General features: G+C 45.2%; 1 protein-coding gene across 12 annotated transcripts in view; it reads right to left on the bottom strand.

Moving 5' to 3' along the window:
• syne1b (spectrin repeat containing, nuclear envelope 1b) overlaps positions 1 to 25,996 on the bottom strand; it is a 543,459-nt gene that overhangs the window by 239,292 nt on the left and 278,171 nt on the right. For all 12 annotated transcript variants that reach the window (XM_059986320.1, XM_059986330.1, XM_059986328.1 and 9 more), the window contains 10 exons: positions 24,721 to 24,897; positions 22,888 to 23,153; positions 19,929 to 22,089; positions 16,846 to 17,183; positions 15,490 to 15,634; positions 14,866 to 15,084; positions 12,230 to 12,492; positions 10,382 to 10,547; positions 8,575 to 8,730; positions 5,402 to 5,554 (listed from right to left, as the gene is read on the bottom strand). In XM_059986320.1, the coding sequence (XP_059842303.1) occupies positions 5,402 to 5,554; positions 8,575 to 8,730; positions 10,382 to 10,547; positions 12,230 to 12,492; positions 14,866 to 15,084; positions 15,490 to 15,634; positions 16,846 to 17,183; positions 19,929 to 22,089; positions 22,888 to 23,153; positions 24,721 to 24,897 (4,044 nt within the window). The remainder of the gene's footprint in view (positions 1 to 5,401; positions 5,555 to 8,574; positions 8,731 to 10,381; positions 10,548 to 12,229; positions 12,493 to 14,865; positions 15,085 to 15,489; positions 15,635 to 16,845; positions 17,184 to 19,928; positions 22,090 to 22,887; positions 23,154 to 24,720; positions 24,898 to 25,996) is intronic.

Genomic DNA, 25,996 nt, shown 5'->3' with positions numbered 1-25,996 from the left:
AGGGTTGGGAAAGGGTACGAACTGGAGACTGCACGAGCAAGGTGTGGCACCGAGAGAAAGGGGTGTTGAGAGAAAAGTGACGCTTGATTGAGGGGAACAGTGAGTTAAATTTGAATTGTAAATACTCATTTTATTACTGTGGACAGAAACTACACTGAAATTAATGAGAAGATGGACAGCTGCTCTTTTAGAGAACTTCCAGATCTTCACTTCACCGCACATACTGAACCCCCCCCCCCCCCAAAAGACCGGAAGACAGCTAAAGCCCTGCATTCCTTTCAGAACCATTGGGCTGCAAAAACACATATCTTGGTCTATCCAGATGACGGAGCTGCAATTAGTTTACCAACTTCTGAAAAGTTATCACTGCGTGGGAAGTGAATATTCAAACGTATTTTCATTAAAATGCGTAACATTCAAAATAACAACTGCACTTTAATGAAAGGTCAAATGAAAAGAACGTTGTCTAAAAAAAAACACTTTGTTAGAATGAAAGCAATGAAAAATGTTATTTTTTTAGAATGACAAGACTGGGTTCTCGATTTGCTGCAGTCCTTCTGGTAAAGTGATGTTTGATTGAAAATATGTGGATTCAAATCCATCTGACGTTGAAGGAATAACAATGTGTTTAAATGTCAAGGTGGTGCGTGACTTGGAGTGAGTTTTGGTGCTGGTGTTCCCTGCCTTTGCAGGGAAAGGTCATGAGTTTGAGAGATGTTGCCTGAGTATTCGAGACAAATAGCTGCAGTGCAGTGTGCTGCTGGAGTTCAATGATTAGAGTAGTGCATGGTATACCACCCTCATTATTTGCTAGGTTGTAGATCACGTTGAGTTTCCTGGGTGTTTTCCAGCTTCACTCATTTGGGCAAGGCATCTTGCAGCAAGGGAAAAGCACAACAGCACAGATGGGTCCTTCAGCCCATCTAGTACGTCCCATCAACCTGCACCTGGACCGTAGCCCTCCATACCCCTCCCAACTACAATATACTTATCCAAACCATTGTTGAATGTTGAAATCAAACCTACATCCACCACTTCAGCTGGCAGCTTGTTCCACACTCTCATCACCCTCGAAATGAAGAAGCTCCCCCTCTTGTTCTCCTTAAATATTTCACTTTTCATCCTTAACCCTTGACCTCCAGTTCCAGTCTCCCCCATCTTCAGTAGAAAAAAGATGACTTGCATTTACCCTATCTACATTCCTCATCATTGTGTAAACCTCTATCAAATCTCCCCTCATTCTCCTACACACCAGAGAATAAAATCCTAACCTACTCAACCTTTCCCTATACCTCAGATCTTTGCTTTCAAGGTGAATTATTCATTGCAGAGTACACAGTCTCGAAGCTGAACGTGACAACACACACAAAGTGCTGGAGGAACTCAGCAGGCCAGGCAGCATCTATGGAAAACAGTTTCGGGCTGAGACCCTTTGGCAGAACGAAGGGTCTGCCGAAGGTTTTCGACCCAAAATGTTGACAGTACTCTTTTCCATCGATGCTGCCCGGCCTGCTGAGTTCCTCCAGCACTTTGTGTGTGTTGCTTAGATTTCCAGCATCTGAAGATTTTCTCTTGTTTGTGAAGTTCATCTTGAAGCAGTCTAGTCAGTGTGATCCCAGGATGTTGGTGATATGGGAATCAGTGATGGTAATGTTTTCGAGTGTCATTAAATGTTAACAATGAGTGGTCAAATTCTCTTTAGCTGGAGATCGTCACTCCCTGTGGCATGATAGTTACTTGCTATTTACGATGTCTGCTTGCAGACATAAACTGCTTCAATCACAGAGGAATTAAGAATGAAAGTGAAAGTCAACCATCGAGTATACCAACTTCTGCACTTGTGATGGAAAAATGAAGCAGGTGAAGGAGGTATGAATCCCACCACTGGAGTGCTTACCCCTTGATGCACTTTAACCTCTTGTCCCCTTGCACAACCTGCTATTTTTGTGGTGTGAACTAAAGTCTTGAAGCTTCAGGATGGTTGAGGTGTGTGGGCCGAATCAAGGCAGTGGGTCCCGGGTCAGAGAGAGAGAAACAAGCTGATGTTGGACTAATTGAAGTACTGGGCCAGATTTAAAAAGTCAAGGTGTTGGGGCTGTAAGCGAGGGACGGGCCTGTGTTTAGCTTGCTGGTGACGAGGTTTATTCTTGCAAATAATGGGCTTGAGTTACCCTTAAGGCATTTGTTTAGCTTTATTACATTTTCGCTTTAGTAATTTGTTTGTAATTATTTTCTAGTTGAAGTTAAGGTTGATAACTACGTTGCAGTTGTTGAAGGTAAATTCATTATCTGTGATGTATCACGGCATGCGATGATGTCACTCCTGGTTTCGCCGCGTCTTGTGGGTAGATACCTGTTTGGAGAATCGGGAAGGAGGGGGCTTGAACATACAGGATCAGCAAGAGAAAAGTTCCATTTCTACGCACTAAGAAACATCACAGAAGCAACGCCGTAAGTTCATAAGACAATTGATTTGTTGAAGTAAAAATTTTAACGCTGATTCTGTTAGAAGTAATGACAGTTGATAAAGTTTATTTTCTTGTGCTATTGAAACGTTGCTATAAAGTTTCTGTTGAAGTGTATTTAAAGTTGTTGATTGCGTAAGTTGATTCTGACTGTATGTTGTATTTTAATGAGACTTTAATGTAATATAGTTTGTCGTAGTTTTACAAGTATTTATGATGTAAATATGATGCCAAGAAGGAAACAGATACTGTATATATTTTGTATTGTTTTATCAGCAGTTTTGGAAGAGTGAACAGTAAACGGTTAATCTTACTGCGATCTTGCCTTCATTGACTACGGTTTAACTCGGTGTTTAGTTCACAGTTTCTACACCTGCATGAGAACACTACAGGGCTCCTGAACTGGCTACAGTGATGACAGACTTCATGGCTGTGGCTCACTGTCATGATCTTCAGTTCTGAATGCTATTTGCTTACTTTTATTGTCTGCATTTTTTTTTATTGCACTGGGTATTTGACCGTCTTTTTTTCATGGGTTCTAATGGGTTCCTTTGTTTTGTGGCTGCCTGCAAGGAAACGAATCTTGAGGTTGCATACGTACATTGCACTACAGTTGGCCTGGCCTGTTGTTTGTGGAAAGGCTTCACTCAGTTTGTTGCATGCTGTATACCATGCTTGTGATTTGGTGTACACCATGCCGGTTTTAAGACGTGCCTCCTGCTTCTCCCAGTCTGCCATTCTGTAATCCCCACTGTACAGGGGTTGATCTGTGGCCTGGTGGTAATGGTAGAGTGAAAGAAGAGCCAATTGTGGCATTGTACATTTCTGTTGCTGTGCCTCATGGATATCTTGTTTTAAGTTACCAGACCTGTTACAAGTCTAATCTATTTAGTATGATCACAATGCCGCACGGCATGATATGTACTTGGTGTGAAGATGGGTCCTTACCTCTGTCCAAACTCTATGTGGTCACCCTTAAAATCTAGTCACAAGGCTGTGGGCTCAAGTGCACACATCATTTGGACTGGCATTTCCAGCGTTAAAAGGGTTCAGGAATGCCAAAATCTGTTGATTGGTTTTCTGAAGTGAAGCCATATTTCTTGATGTGGTGATGCAAGTGAGCACAGGAACCAGATTTGTGAATCATAGTCCTCCCTTCACCAAAATTCCGAGTTAAAATATTGCTTCAAGAGTCTGTGAAACCAGGCTAAACACGAACTGGCTGGAGGTTACACCTCAAGCAATTCACTCTGCTGCTAATGCTTCTAAAATTGCAATGGGGCGCTGTAGCTATTCAAATTCTATCCTTCTTGTATATATCCCATCCTGATGTCAGATAGTAATAAAGTTAGAGACCAAGATGGCACAGCATTGCAACCAAGTACATTTACCAAGATCCCTTCATGTGGGTAGATGAAAATATATCTGCCATAACAAAAGACCAACGAGACCAAACTTTCCTTTCAATGCCTCCAACATCAAAAGCAACAAAGCATATCTATCTCTGCACTTCTTGGCTATGTACTCCCTAGTAGTTCGTCCAGATTAATAGTTAATCCTCTTGTTAGACACACTTTGCGTATTTGGGCTCAGTTTAGGAAATTTTATGGTTTCCATGGTTTTTCCGTTTCCAGCCCTGTCGTACGTAATCACGTTTTTCTACCCACTACGTATGACTCAGCATTCCATGATTGGTATAGGAAGGGCATTAGACATTTTGAAGATCTTTTTATTGATAATCACTTTGCTTCTTTTCAACAGCTCTCTGCTAAGCTCAATCTGCCCAATGCTCATTTTTTCAGATATCTCAAAATTAGACACTTTATTGCTCCTTTAATTCCTAACTTCCCTGAAATGCCTGAGAAAAATGTTATGGATTTTTTTCTTCCCATTAATCCACTAGGTAAAGGTTTAATATCAAGTATTCAAGATAAATTAACAGCCTTATGACGTGCCCCTGTGGATAAAATTAAAATGGCATGGGAGCAGGATTTAAATACCTCCTTATCTGATGAGACTTGGGACTCGATTCTCAAATCGGTTAATTCAACCTCTCTTTGTGCTCGCCATTGCCTCTTACAGTTTAAGATTGTTCATAGAGCCCATATGTCTAAATCTAAATTATCTCGATTTTACCCTAACATCAGACCGCTTTGTGATAAATGCAAAAGGGGCGAGGCCTCTCTCATTCATATGTACTGGTTTTGTCCTAGCTTGGAGAAATTTTGGAAAGATGTCTTTATAACGTTATCGTATATTCTGAATCACCACCTAGAACCAAACCCTTTAATTGCTTTGTTCGGTTTCTGGGGTGAGACAGACTTGCGTCTGAGTTCGTCTAAGTGTCGAATATTATCCTTTGCCTCTCTCCTGGCTAGACGTTTAATCCTTCTTAGATGGAGAGATGTTGCCCCGCCCACGCATGCTCAATGGCTTAATGATATTATGGCCTGCTTGGACCTTGAAAAAATTCATTATTCAATTCTTAATTTGGACTTAAAGTTCCATAAGGTCTGGGGACCTTTTATTCAGTACTTTCATAACCTTCCTCCTAACTAAGGTTTTTTTTCGGTCCCTTGTTTTCAGCTCCTTTTTCTTTTGGTAATAGACATTAATATCTTCTGTTGCTAAGTGTATTTACAATTTTGGGGGTTTGATTGTCCTGATTTATATTCTCTATATTGTGTTGTGGGTGGTCTGGAGTTTCCTTTTTTTGTTTTGTGTTGTGGGGCTTGGGGAGGACACTAATTTTACTTGTCTTCAATTTGGGTGCTTTTCCAATTATCTTTCTCTGTATCAGATTGTTATTGTATGCTTATTTTTACACTGTATCAATGTCCTTCATTTTGATCTGGGTTTTTTTTATCTGTAGTTATGTAGAAAATGTAAAAAAAACTAGTAAAAAAAAAGCAACAAAGCAGCACTTCCCCTCTCACCTTCTGCTCTATTTTGGCTTGCACGATATCAGTGCCCTTCTCTTTCATTTTCCTGGAAATGTCTTGCAGTCCGTCGGAAATCTGTTGCATTCTGCAGCTGAAGTCCAGCGTCGCTGCCCGCATTTGTTCAGCCTCCCCTTCTTTTGCATTTACCTAAACAACGAGAGCACTGAGAGTCACGATTCATAGTTAACAGGGTCTAAATCAGACTTGCATTTTACAAAAAAGAACAGGATGCCGGAGGAACTCAGCAGATTAGGCAGCATCTGTGGAGGGAAATGGATAGTTAACATGTTGAGTCAAGACCCTGGATCGGTTATAGAGGGGAGGTGGCCATATAAAACAGGTGAAGGGAAGAGTTGAATCAAGAACTGACAAGCAATAGCTTCATCCAGGTGAGGAGGACTGATAGGCAGATGGAGGAAGGGATTGTGAAAATACTACCAGAAGCAGAGGTGGGGGCAGCAAAGGGTTGCAGATCTGATAGAAGGGGAAGGTGGAGCTTGAAACCAAATAAGAGAGGTGGGGTGGGCCGAAGGAAACAGTGGGAGAGTGGAGCCACTGGGAGGAATGGGTGGAGGTTCTATTTTTACACATCCTGCTTTTCTTTCTGAGCTGCTTGTGAAGATCCGGCTGGTGGAGGAAGGGATAAAGCAAAAAGGGAGGCTTCATTTTCCACTTAGACAAATTAAAGAAACTTGTCCCATGTAATGGCTGCTTTCCCGTAGTGACAGTACAAAGTCCCTTAAGGGTTTAATGTTTTCATAAACAATATAATTAGTTAGTCCTATTCCCCCCCTCTCCATTTTCCATTAGATAATCATTCCCCCCCACTCTCCATTTTCCATTAGATAATCATCCAATTACTTTTGGAAAGATGTCAAAATGGTTGTTGTGATGAGTCTAGTGGGTAGTGCTTGTCGCTCTCACTTTCAGCTCCCATCGCTGGCAAGCAGTCTTGTGAAAAGGAGAGCTGAACGTTTAAGTCTCTCTCTGCCAGTACACAGCCTCTCCAACAACAAGCCTCATGTGGTGCCTCTTTGCTGACGACACACGTAAACTGAACTCCTTTCGATCAGTATTTCGGGACTTCCGGTAAGATGGCGATTGCTTAGCTGCTCCGAACTTTTGTTCCGTTATTTTCGCTATCTTTGCACTAAATGTCTCCATTTTTTTAAAATCTTAGTTAGGAACTGAACTCCTTTCGGATTCAGGCTGAACTAAAGAGGACGGGGAGCAGGTCTGGCCCCCTGCACATGTAGCACACCACAGGCCCACCAGAGTGTGGACACGCCCTGGTGCTTATGAACCAGATCCCCAGCTACGGGTAAATCGTTTCACTGCCATGAGGGCAGCCTCAGGGGAGATGAAGGTTACAGGAGTAAGCCCAGACAGCAAATCTGGAGTGGAGACCCTAAGGCAGCTGGACGTTTTTGAACATCCTTCTGGAAGCTCCTCCAGCCAAGCTGGTGCCAAACGTATTGCTTCATTTGGACTACACTGGTGAGGCCGAGAGGGAGATTTTGACAACTGGGCATCTCAGGATCTCCATACCTTCTGCCCAGCCTTGTGATGATGATCACCATCACCCATTGTCCTTCTAGACAGATGGATGCCAACGACGAATGATAATAATTTCTGAAAGCCACAATCGATAGCAGCACTTGGGCAAAGTCCATGTGCTTTTGTGAAAATTTGATCATTTTATTAGAGATTTTCAGAAGAAATAGCAGGTGCTGCAGATAATGGGGCATTAATTGATGTTCTCTACTTCAAGATGTTGCATGAAAGGTCACTGTGGAAATATAGGTCCATTGTGCAGGAGGTAAGTCGTTGACATGCAATGAAGATTTGCTCGCTAACAGGAAACAAAGAGTAGGCATAAATGGAGGTTTTTCTAGTTGGCAAGATGGAACAAGTAGTATATCATACAGCAACACACAAAATGCTGGTGGAACACAGCAGGCCAGGCAGCATCTACAGGGAGAAATACAGTCGACGTTTCGGGCTGAGAGTTTGATACTGGGTCCTCAACCTTTAACCATTTATATAAATTTATTGGATGAAGGCAATGAAGACAAGGTTCCAAAATGTATTGGTGATGCAAAGAAAGATGAGTAAATAGGTGGTGAAGAGGATGTTTTTGCATAATGGACATTGCTGGCAAGATCAGTTTTTGTCCCCAAGTGATCTCAGAGAAAGGAATCCCAAACTACTGGAGTCTGCTAGGGTGTGAAAAATCTCCCTGAAATATGGTTAGATTAGTTATCACAGTATTACAACTTAGCAACAAACGATGACTAGTGACGTGGTGGAGTTCTCATGTCATTGATGAGCCGAGGGTGGAGGTGACATGTTTGGAAGGGTCTTCACAGAATTCATGCTGAGTTACTGCAGTATATCTGGAGGGTGGTGATACTGATGACAGAGTGTGTGAGTGGTTCAAGGCAGAATCTTTAACAGGATGCAAAGGAAGCCTGTGAGTCATCTCACTCCAGTTCTGCTTTGAATCCAATTTCCATATTGCCTTTTGTCAACTTTACATCCATCTCCCCTCGTCTGTTTTGGGAAGTAACTTTCCTCACACTTCCCCCAATTAAGAGGAAGGGCCCCTTACTAAAAACATGGTCTGGTTTTGCTGTGTCTGTGCAAGACAATCAATTAAATAAAAGCATGCACGTGGGAGATGGCTTTAACTGGTGTATTCACAAGAGAGAGGGGGAGAGAGAGATAGAGGGGGGAAGAGAGAGAGAGGGAAGAGAGAGAGAGGGGAGAGAGAAAGGAAGAGAGAGTGGGGGAAGAGAGAGAGGGGGAAGAGAGAGAGGGGAAGAGAGAGAGGGAGAGAGAGAGGGGGAAGAGAGAGAGGGGGAGAGAGAGAGGGGGAAGAGAGAGTGGGGGGAAGAGAGAGAGGTAGAGAGATAGAGACAGAGAGAGAGAGAGATAGAGTGAGAAATAGAGAAATATCAACATGCATGCATAGACAACAGATCCATGTGCATAGGTAAGTTATCAGTCCATATGTAGTGCTAAGGAGAGCCATTGCTCTAATTGAAATCGATCCATACATTACAGGCTTCTCTTTCTGCAGATACTGACTGGCTGTTTCCTTCCAGCATTTTTGTGTTAGTTGTCGATGAGTCCTTTAAGAACATTATACTCAAAGCCAACTTTACCTGTTCCTCAATGGCTCCAAGGGCTAGTCTGACCTCAGCCAGTTGTTCGGAGAGCTCAGAGGGCAGAATGGTGTACAACTCCAGGTACTTGTCCCGCTGCCGATTTCCCAGCCGTTCCACTGTCTGGTGTCGAGCAGCTACTTCACCATGCAGTTCCTAAGCACAAGATATTGTGTTACTGCAAAAGAGCAACACCCCAAATTCTCAATTAAAAACTCTCTGTGGTCCAATACACCACATCCTCTCCAGTCTCTCAATCACTCCATCTTCCTGCTACTTTGTATTCCCTGTTATTTCTGCATCTTTTTAGTTTTTGGTTTCTTGCCCAGTACCCAATACCTTTGCAGCAGATCCTTCAGCTGCTCGTAGCATAAGCTCTAAACTTCAAGTTCCTGGGAGCGAACGTCACCAACGCCTGTCCTGGTCCAACCATATAGAAGCCAAAGCCAGGAAAGTTCCCTGCATCTCTACTTCCCCAGGAGGCTAAATAAATTCAGCATTCCCTGTCAACCCTTACAAGTTTTTATCACTGCACCACAGAAGGCATCCTACTTAGATGCATCATGAATTGATATGGCAACTGCTCTGCCCATGATGGCAGGAAGCTGTGGAGTTGTGGACACAACTCGACACATCCCGGAAGCCAGTCTCACTTCAATGGACCCTGCCTATACTTCTTGCTGCCTCAGTAAAGCCAGCATAATCAAAGACCCACTCAACACGATCATTCTCTCTTCTCTATCCCATTGGACAGAAGATGCAGAAACCTTAATGCACGCACCAGTAGGCTCAAGGACAGCTTCTAGTCCGCTGTTCTAAGCCTACTGAATAGCGTCCTAGCATGAGAAGACAGGCTCAACCTCACCATCTACCTTGTTATGAAATTGCACCTTATTGTCTATACACCACACTTCCTCTGTATTTGCTGCACTTTATTCTGCATTCTGTTATTGTTTTGCCTTGCCCTACCTCAATACAAATCAGTAACAGAAGGTGTAATGATTTAATTTGTACGAACCATATGCATGGCAAGCTTTTCGCTCTACCTCAGTAAATGTGACAATACAGCAATTCCAATTCCCTTTCTACAAAGTACCATCGTTCTGCCTCTCTCTTTTTTTACAGCTGTTTGTTTAATGAGCAGTCCTACATTAACACAAATAGTTGCCGTTTATTATTTGGCGTTCATTATCGCCTGGATATATTGCAGATAAGAAAGCCAAGCCAGTAACACAAAATCAGGACAGCAGAATAGGGGATACGTACTGCAGTGGGACGATGCTCAAAGTACAAGAGATTCCAAAATCTGCCCAGTGAAACTTAGAGCGCATTCTCAATCCCGGCCATGGCACTTTGAGGGTCGATAGCTGTACTTTCTCCTCTCACTGACAAGGTTAGGGTTTCCAAGCCTACTTCAGTATAAAACTCCAGACTGACAGTCCGGCTTAAGACCGAACAGGAACTGCACTGCTGAACAAGAGGTTAATCTGAGGTCTCACCTGCCATTGAATTCACTGACTGGTATACATAATGCTTCCAGACACGTCGAAGTTTTATAAATGAATGTTTTCTTTCCTCTTCTAATAACCAGCACCTATCTTCATTTTCTGTATTATTTGCATTTTTATTATTTGCAGTCGCGTAGTTTTATTGCAGTTTACAGTTCCTGATGTTCATAGTTTACAGATCCCGTTCTATTGATTTGCTAAGTATGTCCACAGAAAAAAAGAAACTCAGGGTTGTATGAGGTGACATGTATGTACCCCGATAATAAATTTTACTTTGAACTATCTCTTTCTGTGGATACCTTCAATTCCTGCAGCTCTGTAACAGCATCAGAGGTTGGGTTCCGCAGATAATCTCTCGTCTCTTGCAGCCACTGCTTAATGGCATTTAATTCGCTCTCCACTTCCTCCCGCTCTTTAAGTTCCTGTTGGACCATTTTCTTGCTTTTCCTTATCTTTTGTCGGACACTTTAATCGAAAACAGAAACTTAAATCAATATTTACCTGGGTCATGTCTGCCATAATTCAAAGAGGAAGACGGGGAAATGAAACAACATCACCCATGAGGGAAGTTGGTTTTCTTGTTCAAAGCGTGAAAGGTTCAGATAGACAAATGCAAATATGCATCGGCCAGTGGGGTTACTTCAATTGCCTGACATCAAACCAGGAAACAGCCAGTTCTCCTGTACTACTGTGACCTAGTTCAAGGAAGCTTACACACCAGCTCAATTATTTTGATACTTAGCCATCAAACATAGTTATTGGCATATTCACTCGCCAGTCAATAACTGGGACACTTGTACAATGAGTCAGCCCTCTCGGCACTAATTTCAGGAGTCTGGGCTCTCTGTCCTTGGAGGATTTTAGACCATCCATTTGAATTACTTTGTCCCAGCAAAGGTGTTTGAACATCCAAAGCTGTCATGTTGGTTACAGTGCTGCCTTTGCAAATATGTAACTCAATGGGACTATCAATCTGCACTCTACATATTGAAATAAACAATATTATTGTGGCTATTAAAATTGTAGAGTCACCTGCTGATATCTTTCTTCTTAGGAGTATAAACACTTGATGTAGTTTTGAGTCTGCAGAGACTCCACTTCTAGCAGACACTCTCAGTAATAATAAAGGGCTTTCACATCAGCCCCCAAGTGGCTGAGTTCAGCATCTAGCCCCATTTGTATGATTAACTGGATGCGCCTGATGAAAGGGTCAGTAAGCAATACTGATCGTGAAGTAATGCCTCTGGTAGTTGTGGAATCAGCAACAAGATGAGCAAACATTTCAAGAGCACTGAAATATAAAAGCAAGAAAGTAATGCTGAGGCTTTATAAGGAATTAGTCAGACCACATTTGGGGTATTTTGGGCCCCTTGTCTAGGAAAGGATGTGCTGGTGTTGGAGAGCATCCAGAGGAGGTTCATGAGAGTGATACCAGGAATGAAATTCATGAGGAGTGTTTGAGGGCTGTGGCCTGTATTTATCAGAGTTTAGAAGAATGGGGGGGGGGGGGGGTTGCCTTTGAAGCTATAGAAAATTAAAAGGCCTGGACAGAGTTGCTGTAGAAAGAATGTTTCCTATAGTGGGGAAGGAAACGACCAGAGGACTAGTCTCAGAATACATGGACATCCCTTCAGAACAGAGATGAGAAGGAATTTCTTTAGCCAGATGGTGGTGAATCTCTGGAATTAGTTGCCACAGATGCCTGTGGAGGCCAAGTGATTGGATATATTTAAACCAGAGGTTGACAGGTTCGTGATTAGCAATGACATCAAATGTTATGGGAACCAGGAGAGGGAAAATAAACCAGGAGGACAAGGAGTCACAGCTCTCATTAGTCACAGGAAAATATCAGATTAAAAGCTGGCCAATTTTCCTCCACAAAATGCGCGGAATGGTGTCCCAGACACATCAATGGAAGCAAAACCAATTAAAACCTCCACTGGAGGAATTTATCTGTGTGAATAAACCAACTTAATCCAACCGATATTCTTCATCTTGTGAGGCTACCTGGGCAATGACCGTCAATAGAAATATGATTTTCTTGTTACACCTTTCCTTACTTTCGATCCAACTTACAATAATAACCAATATCACTTGCTGGCAAAGCACTCCTTCAATCTACTCACAGCTCGCAGTGACCCACTTACTTGTCATATCTGTCCTGCATGGCTTTGATCTCGTGCATGACCGGCAGGTCCTCGACGGCAGTGGAAGGCAAAGCCACATCTCGCAGCATGTTGAGAGCTTGTTGTCGGAGCACAGTCAGAGTGGACTGCTCCCGTTCTACTTCCTGTGCAAAAGCGTCGTGGTACTCCAGGAGCTCGAGTAGTTCAGTCTTCCTCGCCTTCTCAACCGAACTGTCGGGGAGTCGATCCTGTAGCTGGTCCACCACAACGGTGGTCGTCTCAATCTGGGGAGCAAAGTCAAGCCCATGAATGGGGTGGTGTAACATTAAATAAACCCTCCCTGGTGACAGAGAATAATTGGGCAAACTAAGCTCCCATTTGCCCGGCCGTACCTCACCTCTGTCCTGCATGCTCCAAATGAGGGCAGCACCCTGAAGCTCTTAGGATTCAGTTCACCACTTGTTTACAGTGGTGGAGGGAATTTGGAGCTTCAAGTTCCTGGGCACTAACACCTCAGCTGACCTGTCCTGGGCCCAGTATGTAACCATGAAGAACGTTCCCCAGTGCCTCAATCTTCTTGAAAGCTTAAGGGGATTTGGCATGTCACCAAATACACCAACAGACTTCTGTAGTTGCATCACAGAAAGTATCTTGACTAGTTGCATCATGGCCTAGTACGAACATTGCAATTCACAAGCTGCACAGAGCAGTGGACACAGCCTGGTTCATTACACATGGAGCCCACCAACATCAAACGCATCTCAAACAGTGGCACCTATCATTAAGGATCCCCACCATCTAGGCCATGCCTTCTGGTCACCGCTGCGATTGAAGGAAATCTGAGGTTCAAATACCACAGGTTCAGCAACAGCTACTTTCCTAGAGCCATCAGGTCTTTGAACCGACATGCACAACCCTAATCCTGGCTCAGCAAAGGAATCTTTGGACCTCCTCTTACACTATCATGGTCTGGTTTCTAATTGTGTTTTTACACTAATGCTTTGTTTTGCACTATCTTTTTCTTCGCTGCCTTTTATAGTTTCTATACAATTTATGTATAATATATGTTCTATTTTCTGGCTGAATCTACATGCCTGTGGTGCTGATGCAAGCAAGTCTTCCTTTGCACCAGTACCTCACCAAACTTGTGCATTTGACAATAAAATCATTTTGGACTTGGAAACTTAATGTGGACTTAGCACCATCTACCAGTATTTGTTCTGTCTCTCATGAGATAGACGTGGCAATGCTGGGGAATGGGATCACCAAGAAGGCTTCCAAATCTTCATTCTAAGACTGAGTTTTTTGACTCATGCAAAGCACAAAGTACAGGAGCACGAACGAAACAAAATACTAAAATGGGACTGCAATTAATGGACTTTTTGTGGGACTTTACCCCACAGGGAAATGAGAGATATGGTGACATTAACAGCTCTTGTTATCCACTTGCCTGGTTCTCATTCATCTGCGAAGGGTCAGTTGTAAGAGATGCAGAGGTATCAGTGGAGTTTGTCTTAACCACTCCAATTAATTTGGGGCACTGACCAAATAACATCAAACTAGGTGAGTCGGGGTTTTCAGTGTTGGAAGGGATAGATTGAGAGCATATGGAGAAAAGTAATTGGGAACAGTATTTTAAAGTGAGTCTTAACAGCATGAAATGGAAACACATGTTCTAGCATATCAAAGGGAAAAATTAACCCTGTAATGGACATTGACTATTCTACATATAAAGGGAAACCCAATTGGAGAAGCAGAAACCTCAGGATCACAGTAAAGGGGAGATTTTTACAGGGCCTGTCAAGATGGGTGAAGTGAGTTTGGCTGGTCTGAATAGGATTTCATTATTTTCTGCACTTATGATTAACACCATTTTTACCAGGATTCTTACCAATCTCACTCTTCTGATAAACCTGCCTCAGATTCTACCTGAACATAAAAATGTCACATTTGTAATTCATAGGATAACTTCCTTCAGTCTTGCATTGGAAGCAGTCTACAATCCACTTCATTTGTTTCATCACTAGGATTTCTATCTGAGCATCAGGTAAAAGCAATGAACACACCATGCAAACTCTAGCAATTGGCCAGAGATTTGATAATACTAATGTTTTTAATGGCTTGGTGGGTGCTAGCCTTATGTCAAAAGCCTTTATTTGGAAAGATCAGTCCTTTAGCCAAAGCTACAGTAAGGGATACAAGCAGAGTATTCTCAGCAGGTGGAGAAGCAGGTAAAGAGTTAATGCTTCAGGTCACGTCTGCTACTTTGTCGCTGGAGGCGAGCAGAGTTTAAGCAGTTTCAGAGTCAGCAGGATGAGGCATGGGAAGGAAAGAAGGCAAATGGCCATGATAGGATTGAGGGCACCTTGACTGATCTTCCACGCTTCTGCCTCCCTTCTGATGAAGCAGCCATTTATAACTGGTTAGTCTCACACTATGTTGGTAATTTGACCATTTCTGTCATCAGCCTTCCCTTTTCTCTGTCCCTGCCTCTGCTCTTATTTGGAAACTATTCACTCTCTACAATCTGATGAAAGATCGTCGATGAGAAGCTTTTACTCTGTTCCTCACCCACCCCACCCATAGATGCTGCCTGACCTGCTGAGTGTTTCCTGTACTTTTATTTCCGATATTCAGTCCTCGGCCTAACTCTGTACCTTGTCAGTGAGGTTCTTCCAGCCTCGTGCAGCTTCTTCCAGCATCTTTTCCTGTTCCCCGGCCACACTTTGCAGTCGTGTCCAGCGTTGCCACACGGTGGCCATCGACCTGCTAATGGTGGCCTTGCTAGCATCGTTGCCCAGGCTCTCAAGCTGTGAGGCTTGCTCCTCCAGGGCCGTGATCTTCTCCTGGAAGGAGGTCACCACAGACAGCAGAGACTGGAGACAGAGAAAAAATATTACTGGAATTGTATAAGCATGTCATGAGAAAGGACAGGGGGAGGGAGGAGAGAGAGAGGGAGGGGAGAGAGAGGAAGGGAAGAGGGGGAGGGAGGAGGGACGAGAGAGAGAGGGAGGAGAGGGGAGGGAGGAGAGAGAGAGGGAGGGGAGAGAGAGGAAGGGAAGAGGGGGAGGGAGGAGGGACGAGAGAGAGAGGGAGGAGAGGGGAGGGAGGAGAGAGAGAGAAGAGGGGAAGGGAGGAGAGAGGAAGGGGAGAGAGAGAGCGATGGGGAAGGGTGGGGAGTGGGAAAGCATCAAGAAGGGAAATTATGGCTGCAGAGATGGGCTAGTGATTATTGTCAGCTAGTTATTGCCAGGACTTCGGTAACATTGAGCCAGGGCTACCTTATGTTGAGTGAGTTTCTCCTCACTCTCATGGCTTGTTGCTGCTTTGGCTGTGGAAAACTCTGACAACGTCTTTTCTGCCTGGTTCATCATGGCAATTAACTGCTGCCTGGCTTCCTGGTATTCATGCCACTGCACTACACATCTAGGAGTAATGGAAAAGAATCACACAGTTATTTCTGGGCTTTACAAAACCTTCAAAGAAAACAATGTATCCCAGACTGAAAACTCTCTGGCTCGTGCAGCCCATTGTAACTGATGTTTGAAAAATTATCAAGAATGCTCTGAGATATGGGTGACTGGGATGTACAACACTCAATGTCAAAACTCCCAATATCCAAGGCCACTCTGCCAAAATTTGGCTTAATATTGCACAAGTTTTCATCCTGCAGAAACTGTCCCAACCCCAAGGGATTGCATTTCCATGATCTGAATAAACATAAATTCACAGCCCAGGCAAAGGCCCACTTTCATGAACTTCAGTTCTGAAAGTTATTTGCATACTTTTATTGCTTGCACAGTATTTTTTCTGTACATTGGGGGTTTGACGGTCTTCTTTGAAATGGGTTCTATTGGGTTTCTTTGTCTTGTGACTGCTTGCAAGGGAACGAACCTCAAGGTTGTATATAGTATGCAGGCCCAAAACGTTGACTCTTTTCCACAGATACTCCCTGGCCTGCTGAGATCCTGCAGCATTTTGTGTGTGTTGCTAGGATTTCTCGGGCTTACAGTATACGTACTTTGATAATAAATGTACTTTGTACTTTGAACTTTGAAGACCACTTGGTTCAAAAGTTCTCTGGCTTGCTGATACACCAAATGGCCATCCTCAATTCATCCAACCATATCAGGGTTACCTTTCTCTCTCAAAGCACAAATACAGCTTCTCCTTAAATATGTAATCTCATCCACTCACTATGTATTGATATGTTCCACATTCTCTGGGCAACAAGAAATGAATTTCAGGGTGGTATATAATTGCATATTACTTTTATAATAAATTGACTTTGATTTCTCTTGAGTTTCCTGTAGGATTTATGCTTTTTTTTTGTTTCCCCTGATGACCTCCCCTTTAAGTGGAAATACTCTTTCTTACACCCTTTCTTGCATAATGCCAAAGTCTTTCATCAGGTCAGCTAGTTTTTCCTTCCAGGTAGTTATTACCTTTCAACTATGATGTACTAAGTAATTTATTTTAGCTTGTTCATTGTCTCCACAACTGAGTATGCAGATTGCCATCTCTGATATATGCCTGGTTGGTGAACACCATCGCCCATCGCGTTCACAACGCACCATCCTGAACTGATTATTCCAATGGCCTTGGACCTGTCTGTAGTACAACAGACGAGACTTTACCTTTGCAGCATGGCTTCCTGGCCTTGAGCTGCTTGCTCAATGTCTGCTTTCCTTTGCCGCAAAGACGCCATGTTTTGCTCCATCTGCTCTCTGCCTGCCGTGCTGATTGACGGCAGGAGGCCTGGAACCAAATTCTCCAACACCTCCATCTGGTTTGCAAAAGTGGACCCGGTGGCGAAGAATTCAGTGTGTCTCCTCGACATCTCCTCCAATGCCTCCACATCCAAGCCATCAGCCACCTGCTGTAGTAGTGCATTGGCATCCTCCAACCAGTCACTGGCAGACCGGACGGCCTGCTGGTACTGCAGAACCATGCTTTGTACCTTGTCTAGGGACATCTGGGGTAGAGAGGATGGAGGAGGGAAATTAACATTATCATTCTGTAAAACCGGAGTACAGAACAGTACAGTACACCACACCCACCTCTCTTTGTGTAAAAAAACTTGCCCTGTACACCTCCTTTAAACTTTGCCCCACTTTTTTCTGCCTTGGACCCCAGCTTGGTAACTTCTGCAATGTACGTCCTCAAGTTCTTAGCATTTCTAAACTGATTAGAAGATCCCAGTTGATTACTCTGTCTGTGCCTCTCATCGTCTTATAAGTCTCATCTTTGCTTCTGACCATCCAGAGAAAACAATCGAAGTTTGCCCAAATTCGCCTTGAATTTGTACTCTCTAATCCAGGCTCACCCTTGGGAATGTCTTCTGTGCCCTTTCCACGGTCTCCACAACTTTTCTGTAATCAGACAACTAGAACTTCACAGTATACTGCAAACATGGCCTAACCAACATCTTATATGGCCGCAACGTGACTTCTTTACTCTTATAATCAATGCTCTGACCAACAAAGGCAAGCATGCAATGCATCTTCCCACCCGAACTACTTGTGTCACCACTTTCAGGGAACTATGGACCTATATCCTGAAATCCCTTCTGGCCAGCTGGGAGATCTCACTCACTGAGTCGTCCGACTGAAAGAACTGCCAGATCTCCTCTTGCTTTTTGATCTGATCAAAAACACTCCTCATGAGATTATATCCTTGCTAGGGAGGAGCAGTCTCACATAACTTCCATGCAAAAGGAAAACAGACGAGAGCTCAGTAATAAGAGAGAGCTCTAACACTGGTAAGCGAGATTACTAATAGCAAAAAAAACAGGTCCAATAAAGGTCCTTCCCAGGCTATGACAAGGTTGTGTGACTGTGAACTGCCTGAAATCCGACAGTTCGCAAGTTGGAATGCAGCCATGAACCAAGTTCCCAGAGGGTAGAGGATGCTTGCAGTTTAGCCAGAGCTGGAACATCCACTTGTGAACATTCAATCAAATATACGTGGGGTTGGATGTTCACAAGCCAGGGGAAACCAGTCCTGGACAAAGAAATATAACTCTGCAGAGGGGGCTGAAAAAAAATGGTAAGAGAAAGAGGAGTGCTGAGATATTGAAGGGAGTGCTCTTGTGCCAGCAGAGAACGCAACATGGATTCACTGAAATGATACCCATTTTTCAAGGGGACAACTATACAAGGAAAAATAACACAAATTTTCTGTAATTTATAAGGTTAAGGGGTGAAGTTTACAAGAGGTTGAAGGGTTGAAGGTTGTGGTAGGGTAGAGAAGAAGAATTACGCCCAGTAGTTGGTGATTATCAGACTGGAGTCTATATATTGGAGCCAGATTTTCAGAAGGTGAAGATAGAAAACAAAAGTTTTTTGGATCTCTCATTTACAAACATCAATGGAATGGGGAAAAGGCAAGGACACAAAGTTAGACGACTGATCCACCCTGCAAATGGTGGACGGCCTCCAAACATACAAAGGCCGACTCCCCTTCCAACTCCTCTCAAAGGGTGGACAAAAATGGAAACAGATACAGAAAGGGATTTGGGGAGAAAGAAAGGGAAAAAAAGAGACCGTAATCATTTTAACTGAGTTTTCTGTAAAATCTTTAGTAACTCATTCCTTGTACTTTGTTCCCTGTTTGGTTGATAGGCAGTGTATTAACATTTATTGCATACTTTATGCTGTATTGATCCAGCCCAAGTATTTCATAACATGTAATTAATCTTTAATGTACAAATGCATTCTGAACATTTACTGGGCCACACGGTGGATTAGCAGTCAGTGCAACGCTATTACAGCTGTGTGTGTTGGAGTCTGGAGTTCAACTCCAGTGCCATCCATAAGGGTTCTCTTTACATCCTCCCTATGGCATGTGTAGGTTTTCCCCAGATGCTCCAGTCTCCTCCCACAGTCTAAAGACGTACCGGGTCATTGTCAATTGTCCCATGATCAGGGTAGTGTTCATGGGGGTTGTTAGAGGTTGCTGGGGTAGCATGGTTCGAAGGGCCAGCAGGGACTTCTCTGCTCTGTATCGCTAAATAAATGAATGAGGGGATAGCTGGTAGCCCAGATTTGTGAATGAAGCAGACAACTGACCAGAGAAAGCATGTCTCTTGATCTCCTCAAGTCAATGGGGTCTTTGTACACTAATAAGGGTGGTGTCATTAGGAATTAATACTGTAAGAGAATTAATAGTATAATAAATGTAGAAAGGTGCATTCCCATTATATTTTCTGTGTAAATTATTAATAAGGTAAATTATTGGGAAAAGTAATGCCAGTGTCATTAACAATGCATTATGTTTTTAAGCACAATATGCACCATGATTTGAAGAATTAAACCAGAGGCACAAGGAGGCCTTGGAGCAAATTATTTCTTTCAGCATTTGAGGGGAGTTAACAGAGGAAAGGTGATACCTAGTGGGTACAGCAGGCTTGGGAGGGACATGCGACGTTGCACCAGTGGCTCGTGGACCTCTCTACCACAGAGAGTATTTCACCTCACGGTTGGGTCTTGTGTCGCCTTACAGAGAGAGACAGGGCCCTGATCAGTCTACAGTTCTATTCTCAGTGCTTCATGCTTGAAAACAGAAGTTGACCCTCCGAATGAGTCTGCCCTCACACTCCAGTATCCCTCCACCGACTGTCCCATGGGTCACCATCAGGTCCTCTCTACAGGCCTGGGTCTGCAGATGCCCTGCCTATCAGTCATTTACCCCTCTGACAACTCCTGAAGTAATGACTAACCTTCTTGGTGCTCAGAGTCTCCTGGACTTCGACCTCCAGCTGGGACAGTTCGCTCAGGTTGTTCTCTACCTGTGGAGGCATCAATTCCTTTGACTCGGAGTACTTTGCTTTCTCTTTGCTGCTCAACGCTGTCATGATCCGAAGGGTGGACTGCACTTCCTCCTCAAGGATCTGGGACTTCCGCATCTCCTCCTGGATGCTCTGCAGCTTTAAGTCCAAACTGGTGGCAGTGCCAAGGTCTCCCTTAATCTTCCGCAGCCATTCGAGGGTGTGCTGGATTTCAGTCTGGAAGTCAATCCTCTGGATGAGCCTGTCCTCGCACTCCATTATCCTTCCGCTGATCGTGCCCTGGGCCGCCTGAAGGCTCTCCCTCCAGGACTGGATCTGCTGGCCGCTTGCCTCCTGAGCTCCACTCTCCAGCTCAGGGGAAAACTGCTCCAGCCGTTCGATCAGCCGCTTCAAAAGGGAGCCGGCGGCCTGTCCGCACCCGGCCAGCCTGTGATAGTTCTTCAGCTTTTCCTCGATGGAGAGGGTTTCCTCGTTGGTCCTGGCCAGATCCTCCTGCAGAGCCCGGAGCTGCGTCTCCAACTGCTGCGCCGTGGCCTCGTGCTCCTGATACGCTGCCGCGGTTTCGTCCAGCAGGGCCACCCTCAGCTCTGCCTGCCGCCGGAGCCGGCCGTAGAGGGTGGCCAGGCTTGCCATCTGCTCGGGCTGCCACGGCTGGCCAGAGCTCCGGAAGGTCTCCTTCCTCTGGTTGAGCTCTTCCATCGCCTTACCAAGTCCCAGTACCTCGTCGAGGAGGGCTTGGTAGTCGCTCTGGACAGAGGCCACCTCCTTCGAGGAGAGCTTCAGCTTGGCCTTGCCCATCTGAACCAGCTGGTCCTCCAGTTCACTCAGGGCCTTGCTGGTTAAGTCGATCAGGGAGACGTACTCCTTCCGGCCCGCGATGGCCTCCTGGATCTTTTCCGACTTCTCCTTGGCCAGGACCACGATGGAGTTGAAGTGCCTGGGCATGGCGTTCAGCTTCTCATCCAGGAAGGAATGGTCAGCCTCACTCAGCGAGGGCAGCAGCTCGCGGCCGGCCCTCTGCACCAGCAGCAGGAGGTTTTCGTACTCAGGCGACTGTTCCAGCAGCTGCTGGTACTTGCCCAGCTGGGCGCAGAGCTCCGGGTCGCTGCTGGTGAGGCTGACCTGCGGGAAGGTCACGATGTCGGCCTGCTTCAGCCAGCTCCACACCTTGTCCAGGTCTGCCTTGAAGTACTTGCGGGAGGCCAGCACCTTCTCCAGCTCCTGAAGCCTCTGGCTGCTGATCTGCAGCGCCACGTCGTAGGCGCTCTGCAGTTTCTGCAGCTGGGCCATTATCTCCGCTGCCTCTTCCTCAGTCGCCTCGCGCGCCAGTTCCCTGCCCCGGGCCCATAGCGCCGTCACCTCGCCCTGGTACTCCCTCAGGCTGTTGCCCGCATTCCTGCAGGCACGCACCTGCTTGCCGGCGTCGAGGGGCAGGAGGGCCACGTGGGCCGGGGTCGTCGCCAACCGCTCGTGCTGCTGGATCCAGCCGATGGCCGGGCTGAGAGCCATAAGGAACTGGGCGCGGTCCGACAGGGCCTGGCCCAGCAGCCGCCGCCTCTGGCTGACTGCTTCGCTCAGGGAGCTCATCTTTCCGTGCAGTGCGCCCAGCGTCTGCTGCAGCTGCTGCCGCTCGTCCAAGCCCAGGCGGGCGAGGATCTTCTCAGCCTCCTCCGCAGCCGCCCCGTGGGCCTGCTGCTGGATCTCCAGCTCGCCACAGGTGGCCGCGTGGTCCAGCAGCAGCTTCTGAGCCAGCTCTGCCGGAGGGCTGCACCTCAAAGCTTCGGCCAAGAGGCGGGTCTGGCCCTCGGCCCAATCCAGCAGGTCCTCCAGCTTGGACTGGCACTGGCTCAGCTCCTCCAGCGTCGCCACGGAGGCCTGAATCTTTCGTTCCAGCAGGTCCTCTAGCTGAGCCCACTGCTTCTCCAAGTGACTGGTCTGTTCCTTGATCAGCTCCTTGTCTTCTGGGTCCAGGCGGTCCATCATTTTCTGCTTCTGCTCCTTCAGGTCATCCAGCACAAACCTCTGGGCCTGCACAGTGCTTGCCAGCTTCTTCAGTGCTTCCAGGTGTTCAGCTGTGCTCTCCGCATTGGTTCTGTGGAAAATATAAACCAACAGAAGTCAAGGAGAATAATGCAAGAGAGCCACTGTGGTTAATAAACATCTAATTATCAGGACCATCTTTAGCCTTTCTGTACTGCAGCAGGGACATTTCAATAATAAGATACAACAAAATTGGAGCAAGAGTAGGCCATTCAGCCCTTCAAGTTTACCTTGGCATTCAATATGGCTGACCAACCTAAGGTCTCAGCTCCCTATAGCCCTCAATTCCCTGAGATTACAGATGTTTATCTTGCTCCCTTTTAAATACCCCCAATAATGAAGAGATCGGAAGTTCAGCACAGGGATTCTCAGAGTATGTTAAATCTTTCTAAGCACTGGCTGATAGGACGTTGTAGGCAGCAGGTCTGAAGTTCTCTGTTGCATGTTCCCATGAGTGTGCGTCCAGGCTAGTGACTGAGAGCAGCAATATCGCTGGTTCTACCAACATGCCGACAAAGCTTCCCAGTCAGTGAATTCTTTCTACTGTACAGACTGTCACAGATAGAGTGGGGGGGCCAGAAAGGTGGATAGTCAGTTGAGTGACTGACCAACAGAGATATACAGATTATTTAGTGTACAGGGGCATTAAATAGGGAAACAGACAACAAAATCACTCACATTTATGCAATGTCACTCATAGAATCAGATTTCTGAACTAATGTGATGTTGTAGCCACTCCTGTTTCCAAGGCAACCGCTACAGACAATGAATACACAGCAAAAACTCCACAAACAGCAGTAAGACAACAAATAGTCTGATGAAGCACAAGATGTGACTAACCACGACTCACCTTCCTAAGTCGTCCCATTCTTTGGTGAACTTGTCCAGAAGCGATTCCACAATGCTCATTCGGTCATGGTAGTCCCTTGCCCTCTGCTGGTCCTCCTCCCTCATGGAGAGGAGGCTGTTGCTCTGATGGCAGAGGTCCAGCCACTGGTTGGTCAGCTGGGCAATCTCAGAGTGTTCAGGTGACTCGAGGCCTTCTGTCAGGCTACTGATCTTCTCCGTGAGCGCTGTAATATTTGCCTGCTTGGACTGGAGTTGATGGCCCAGCTCCTGCATAAGACAAACAAATGCAAAACACTTCCATTAACATGAACTTCAGGGAGCCTTGCACAAGGTCTCTGCCGGAGAGCCTTCACTGAAGGGCCTACAGCCATTATAAGTAATAGTTCACGACCAGACGTCACAGTGATGGGCCTCGTCAGCAACAGCCACATTCTGAGAAGTGAATTAGTGGGGAGGGAAACTGAGGACTGAAGAAATTGCAGATGTTGGAATCCAGAACAAAAAAAAATAGTGCAAGAAGGACTCAAGACATCAAGCAGGTGTGGAGGCAAAAGTTTGCCAATATACAGCTGTATGAAGTGGGGAGCTAGTATGTGATGGGAGGAACCACATGGAGAAGTAAAGAGTTTGACTGCTGAACGTAAGGGTGTCCTTATCAGCAAACCACCTTATATGTTCCATTCTTATTGTTGCCCATTTCTTCACAGTAATAATTAACAAAATCACTTCAGTGTCAATCAAGTGGAGGCAGCACTAGATCAAATGATTATGCAGAGATAGTTTTTTTTTCTGGAAATGCTTAAAAGGAAACAAAAAGTAAAGATATTTGAAAAGAACCTAGCACAGTTCCTACCATCTCCAATATTAGATATTGTTCCTCATGAAGGGTAATGAGGCAGCGTTGCCCCAGTAGCACTGCCCACCCCGGTTCCAGTATGGTCCTCGAGCACTTGATGGCTGGCTCCCAGTACTTCAGCCAGCATCAGGACAGATAAAGGCCCGAAATGTCATTGTTCATTCCTCTCCATAGGTGCTGCCTGACATGCTGAGACTCTCCCAGCATTTTGTGTGTGTTGCTATGGACTTCCAGCATCTGCAGAATCTTGTTTGCCTCAACGACCAACACAGTTTGAAGAATCTGCTGGGGGCAGCCTGCAAGGGTTGTGATGCATCTGGCAGCAACACAGCATGCCCAGGATTTGCAAGCCTTAATCAGTACACCCTCTGAATGGGGGAGGAAAGCGGAGCACCAGGAGGAAACCCATGGTCACATGGAGAACGTATGTACTTCTTGTACACAACTGAACCCTAATCACTGGCGCTGTAAAGCATTGCACACCTTTAACTCTGTGTGTGTGTGTGTGTGTGTGTGTGTGTGTGTGAGAGAGGGGGGAGGGAGGAGTCAGGGCTTCTGTAGGTGAAACATAAACTCACTGGGTTGGAAGGTGGTGTTCCTGTGGGCACTGCAAGTTGAGCAGTGACTCATTGAAGGTGTTGGAAATGATTAAGGGATGTGATCATGAGATGCAGAGAAATTGCTTCTTTCTGTGGGGAGTCATAACATTAACCTCAGAGACAAGAGTGAAATTCAGAAGCAGCTTCCACAAATTACGAGTTTAAGTTTGAAATTCACGTCTGTAAAGGACTGTGGATGCTGGAGGTCAACTGGACATTCAAGTCCGTGGTCAATACATTTTGCTTCGATAGGAAGATATTTTGGTAAATGAGGGCAAGTCGTATCTAACTGAATGAGTGTCCCATGCAAAGGGTGAAGAAGGTCTGTTCTTCTGAAAGGACAACCTGGTGTATCGAATAAATCTTGTTAATTCCTTACCTGCACCTGAGCCAACGATTTCTGGGCAATCTTCAGCTCCAGTTCCGCGGATCTCCTCTTCAGGCTTTGGAGCTGCTGCTCGATGTCCAGAAAGTAAGCTGAGAGTTCTGCTTTGTGTCGTTTTATTTCCTCCCAACCCAGGGCCAGCTCCTGCGACCTAACCAGGTGCTGTTCGATCTGAAATACACAGCAGCCTTGCTTCATTACTGGTTTGGTAACTGGAGTCGTTGTAGAGATGGCTGTCATGGCCCATTATGGAGACATCACAAGTTGGGCTTTTAACCTCTTCAACTGCACTAGGTATTACTTTCAGTAAATCTGAGCAAGAACCTGTTTAATCACTCAAAGCACCAACCACCAAACTGGTCCAAGCTTCACACAGCCAGCAGCTCTGGAAAACACTCACTGAAACTCATTTGGAGAAGAACAATAATGATTATCAAACAAATCAGACTGATAAACTTGGATGAATGATGCTTGGCGTGAAGCGGCAAGTGCCATTGTATTTGTATTTTACCCCCATCTTCCACTTTGACAAAGTCTCTGCATCTACCTCCGGCAATTTTGGTAGGTGCTGTTAGAACATGCAGAATTTACATCACAGGACCAGACTCTTCAGCTCCACTGGTTTATTGCAATGTTTATACCTTATACAAAGGTCCTCACCTTCCTAATTCAACCTCAGCCTATAAGCAAGTCCTATTCTTTTTACTAGAATGCACTTATCCAGCTTTACCTTAAACAGACCTGCACAATAGAGTTATTCATTCCACATTGTACCAGGCTCCACGGTCTCATCATTGCCTACTTGATATCATTACTAACTACATTACTCGACATTTTGGATGCTGATACTGCACAACTGGACATTCTCAACGTCTAATGTTCAGTGTACAAACAGACAGTCCCCTTCTCTCTGTGTTATCATTAGACCGGCAAACTCTTGTGGAAACCACCTGCAAATAAAGGCCCAGGTGGGCTGCCCTCTTCATCCTCTGCTGCATCAGAACGCAAACTCTTTATAACAGACCAATCAAAATTTTTTTTATGAAGTCCAACCTCATATGAATTGTGTAATTCATATGAATTGTCACTCATGCTGTTTTATGAACATAAACAGGCCCAAAGTTGAGTTCACCAACAGAAGCACATATTGTGGTGTGGTATTTTGGACCTGTAAAGCAGACTTTCAAAACTGCAAATATACACTCAGTGGCCACTTTACTGGGTACCTCCTGTACCTAATAAAGTGGCCACTGAGTGGGTACTCGTGGTC

This window comes from Hypanus sabinus, chromosome 12 (genome assembly GCF_030144855.1).
Source record: "Hypanus sabinus isolate sHypSab1 chromosome 12, sHypSab1.hap1, whole genome shotgun sequence".
In the NCBI taxonomy this organism is placed as follows: domain Eukaryota; kingdom Metazoa; phylum Chordata; class Chondrichthyes; order Myliobatiformes; family Dasyatidae; genus Hypanus; species Hypanus sabinus.
This window is presented reverse-complemented; position numbering and strand designations above follow the sequence as displayed.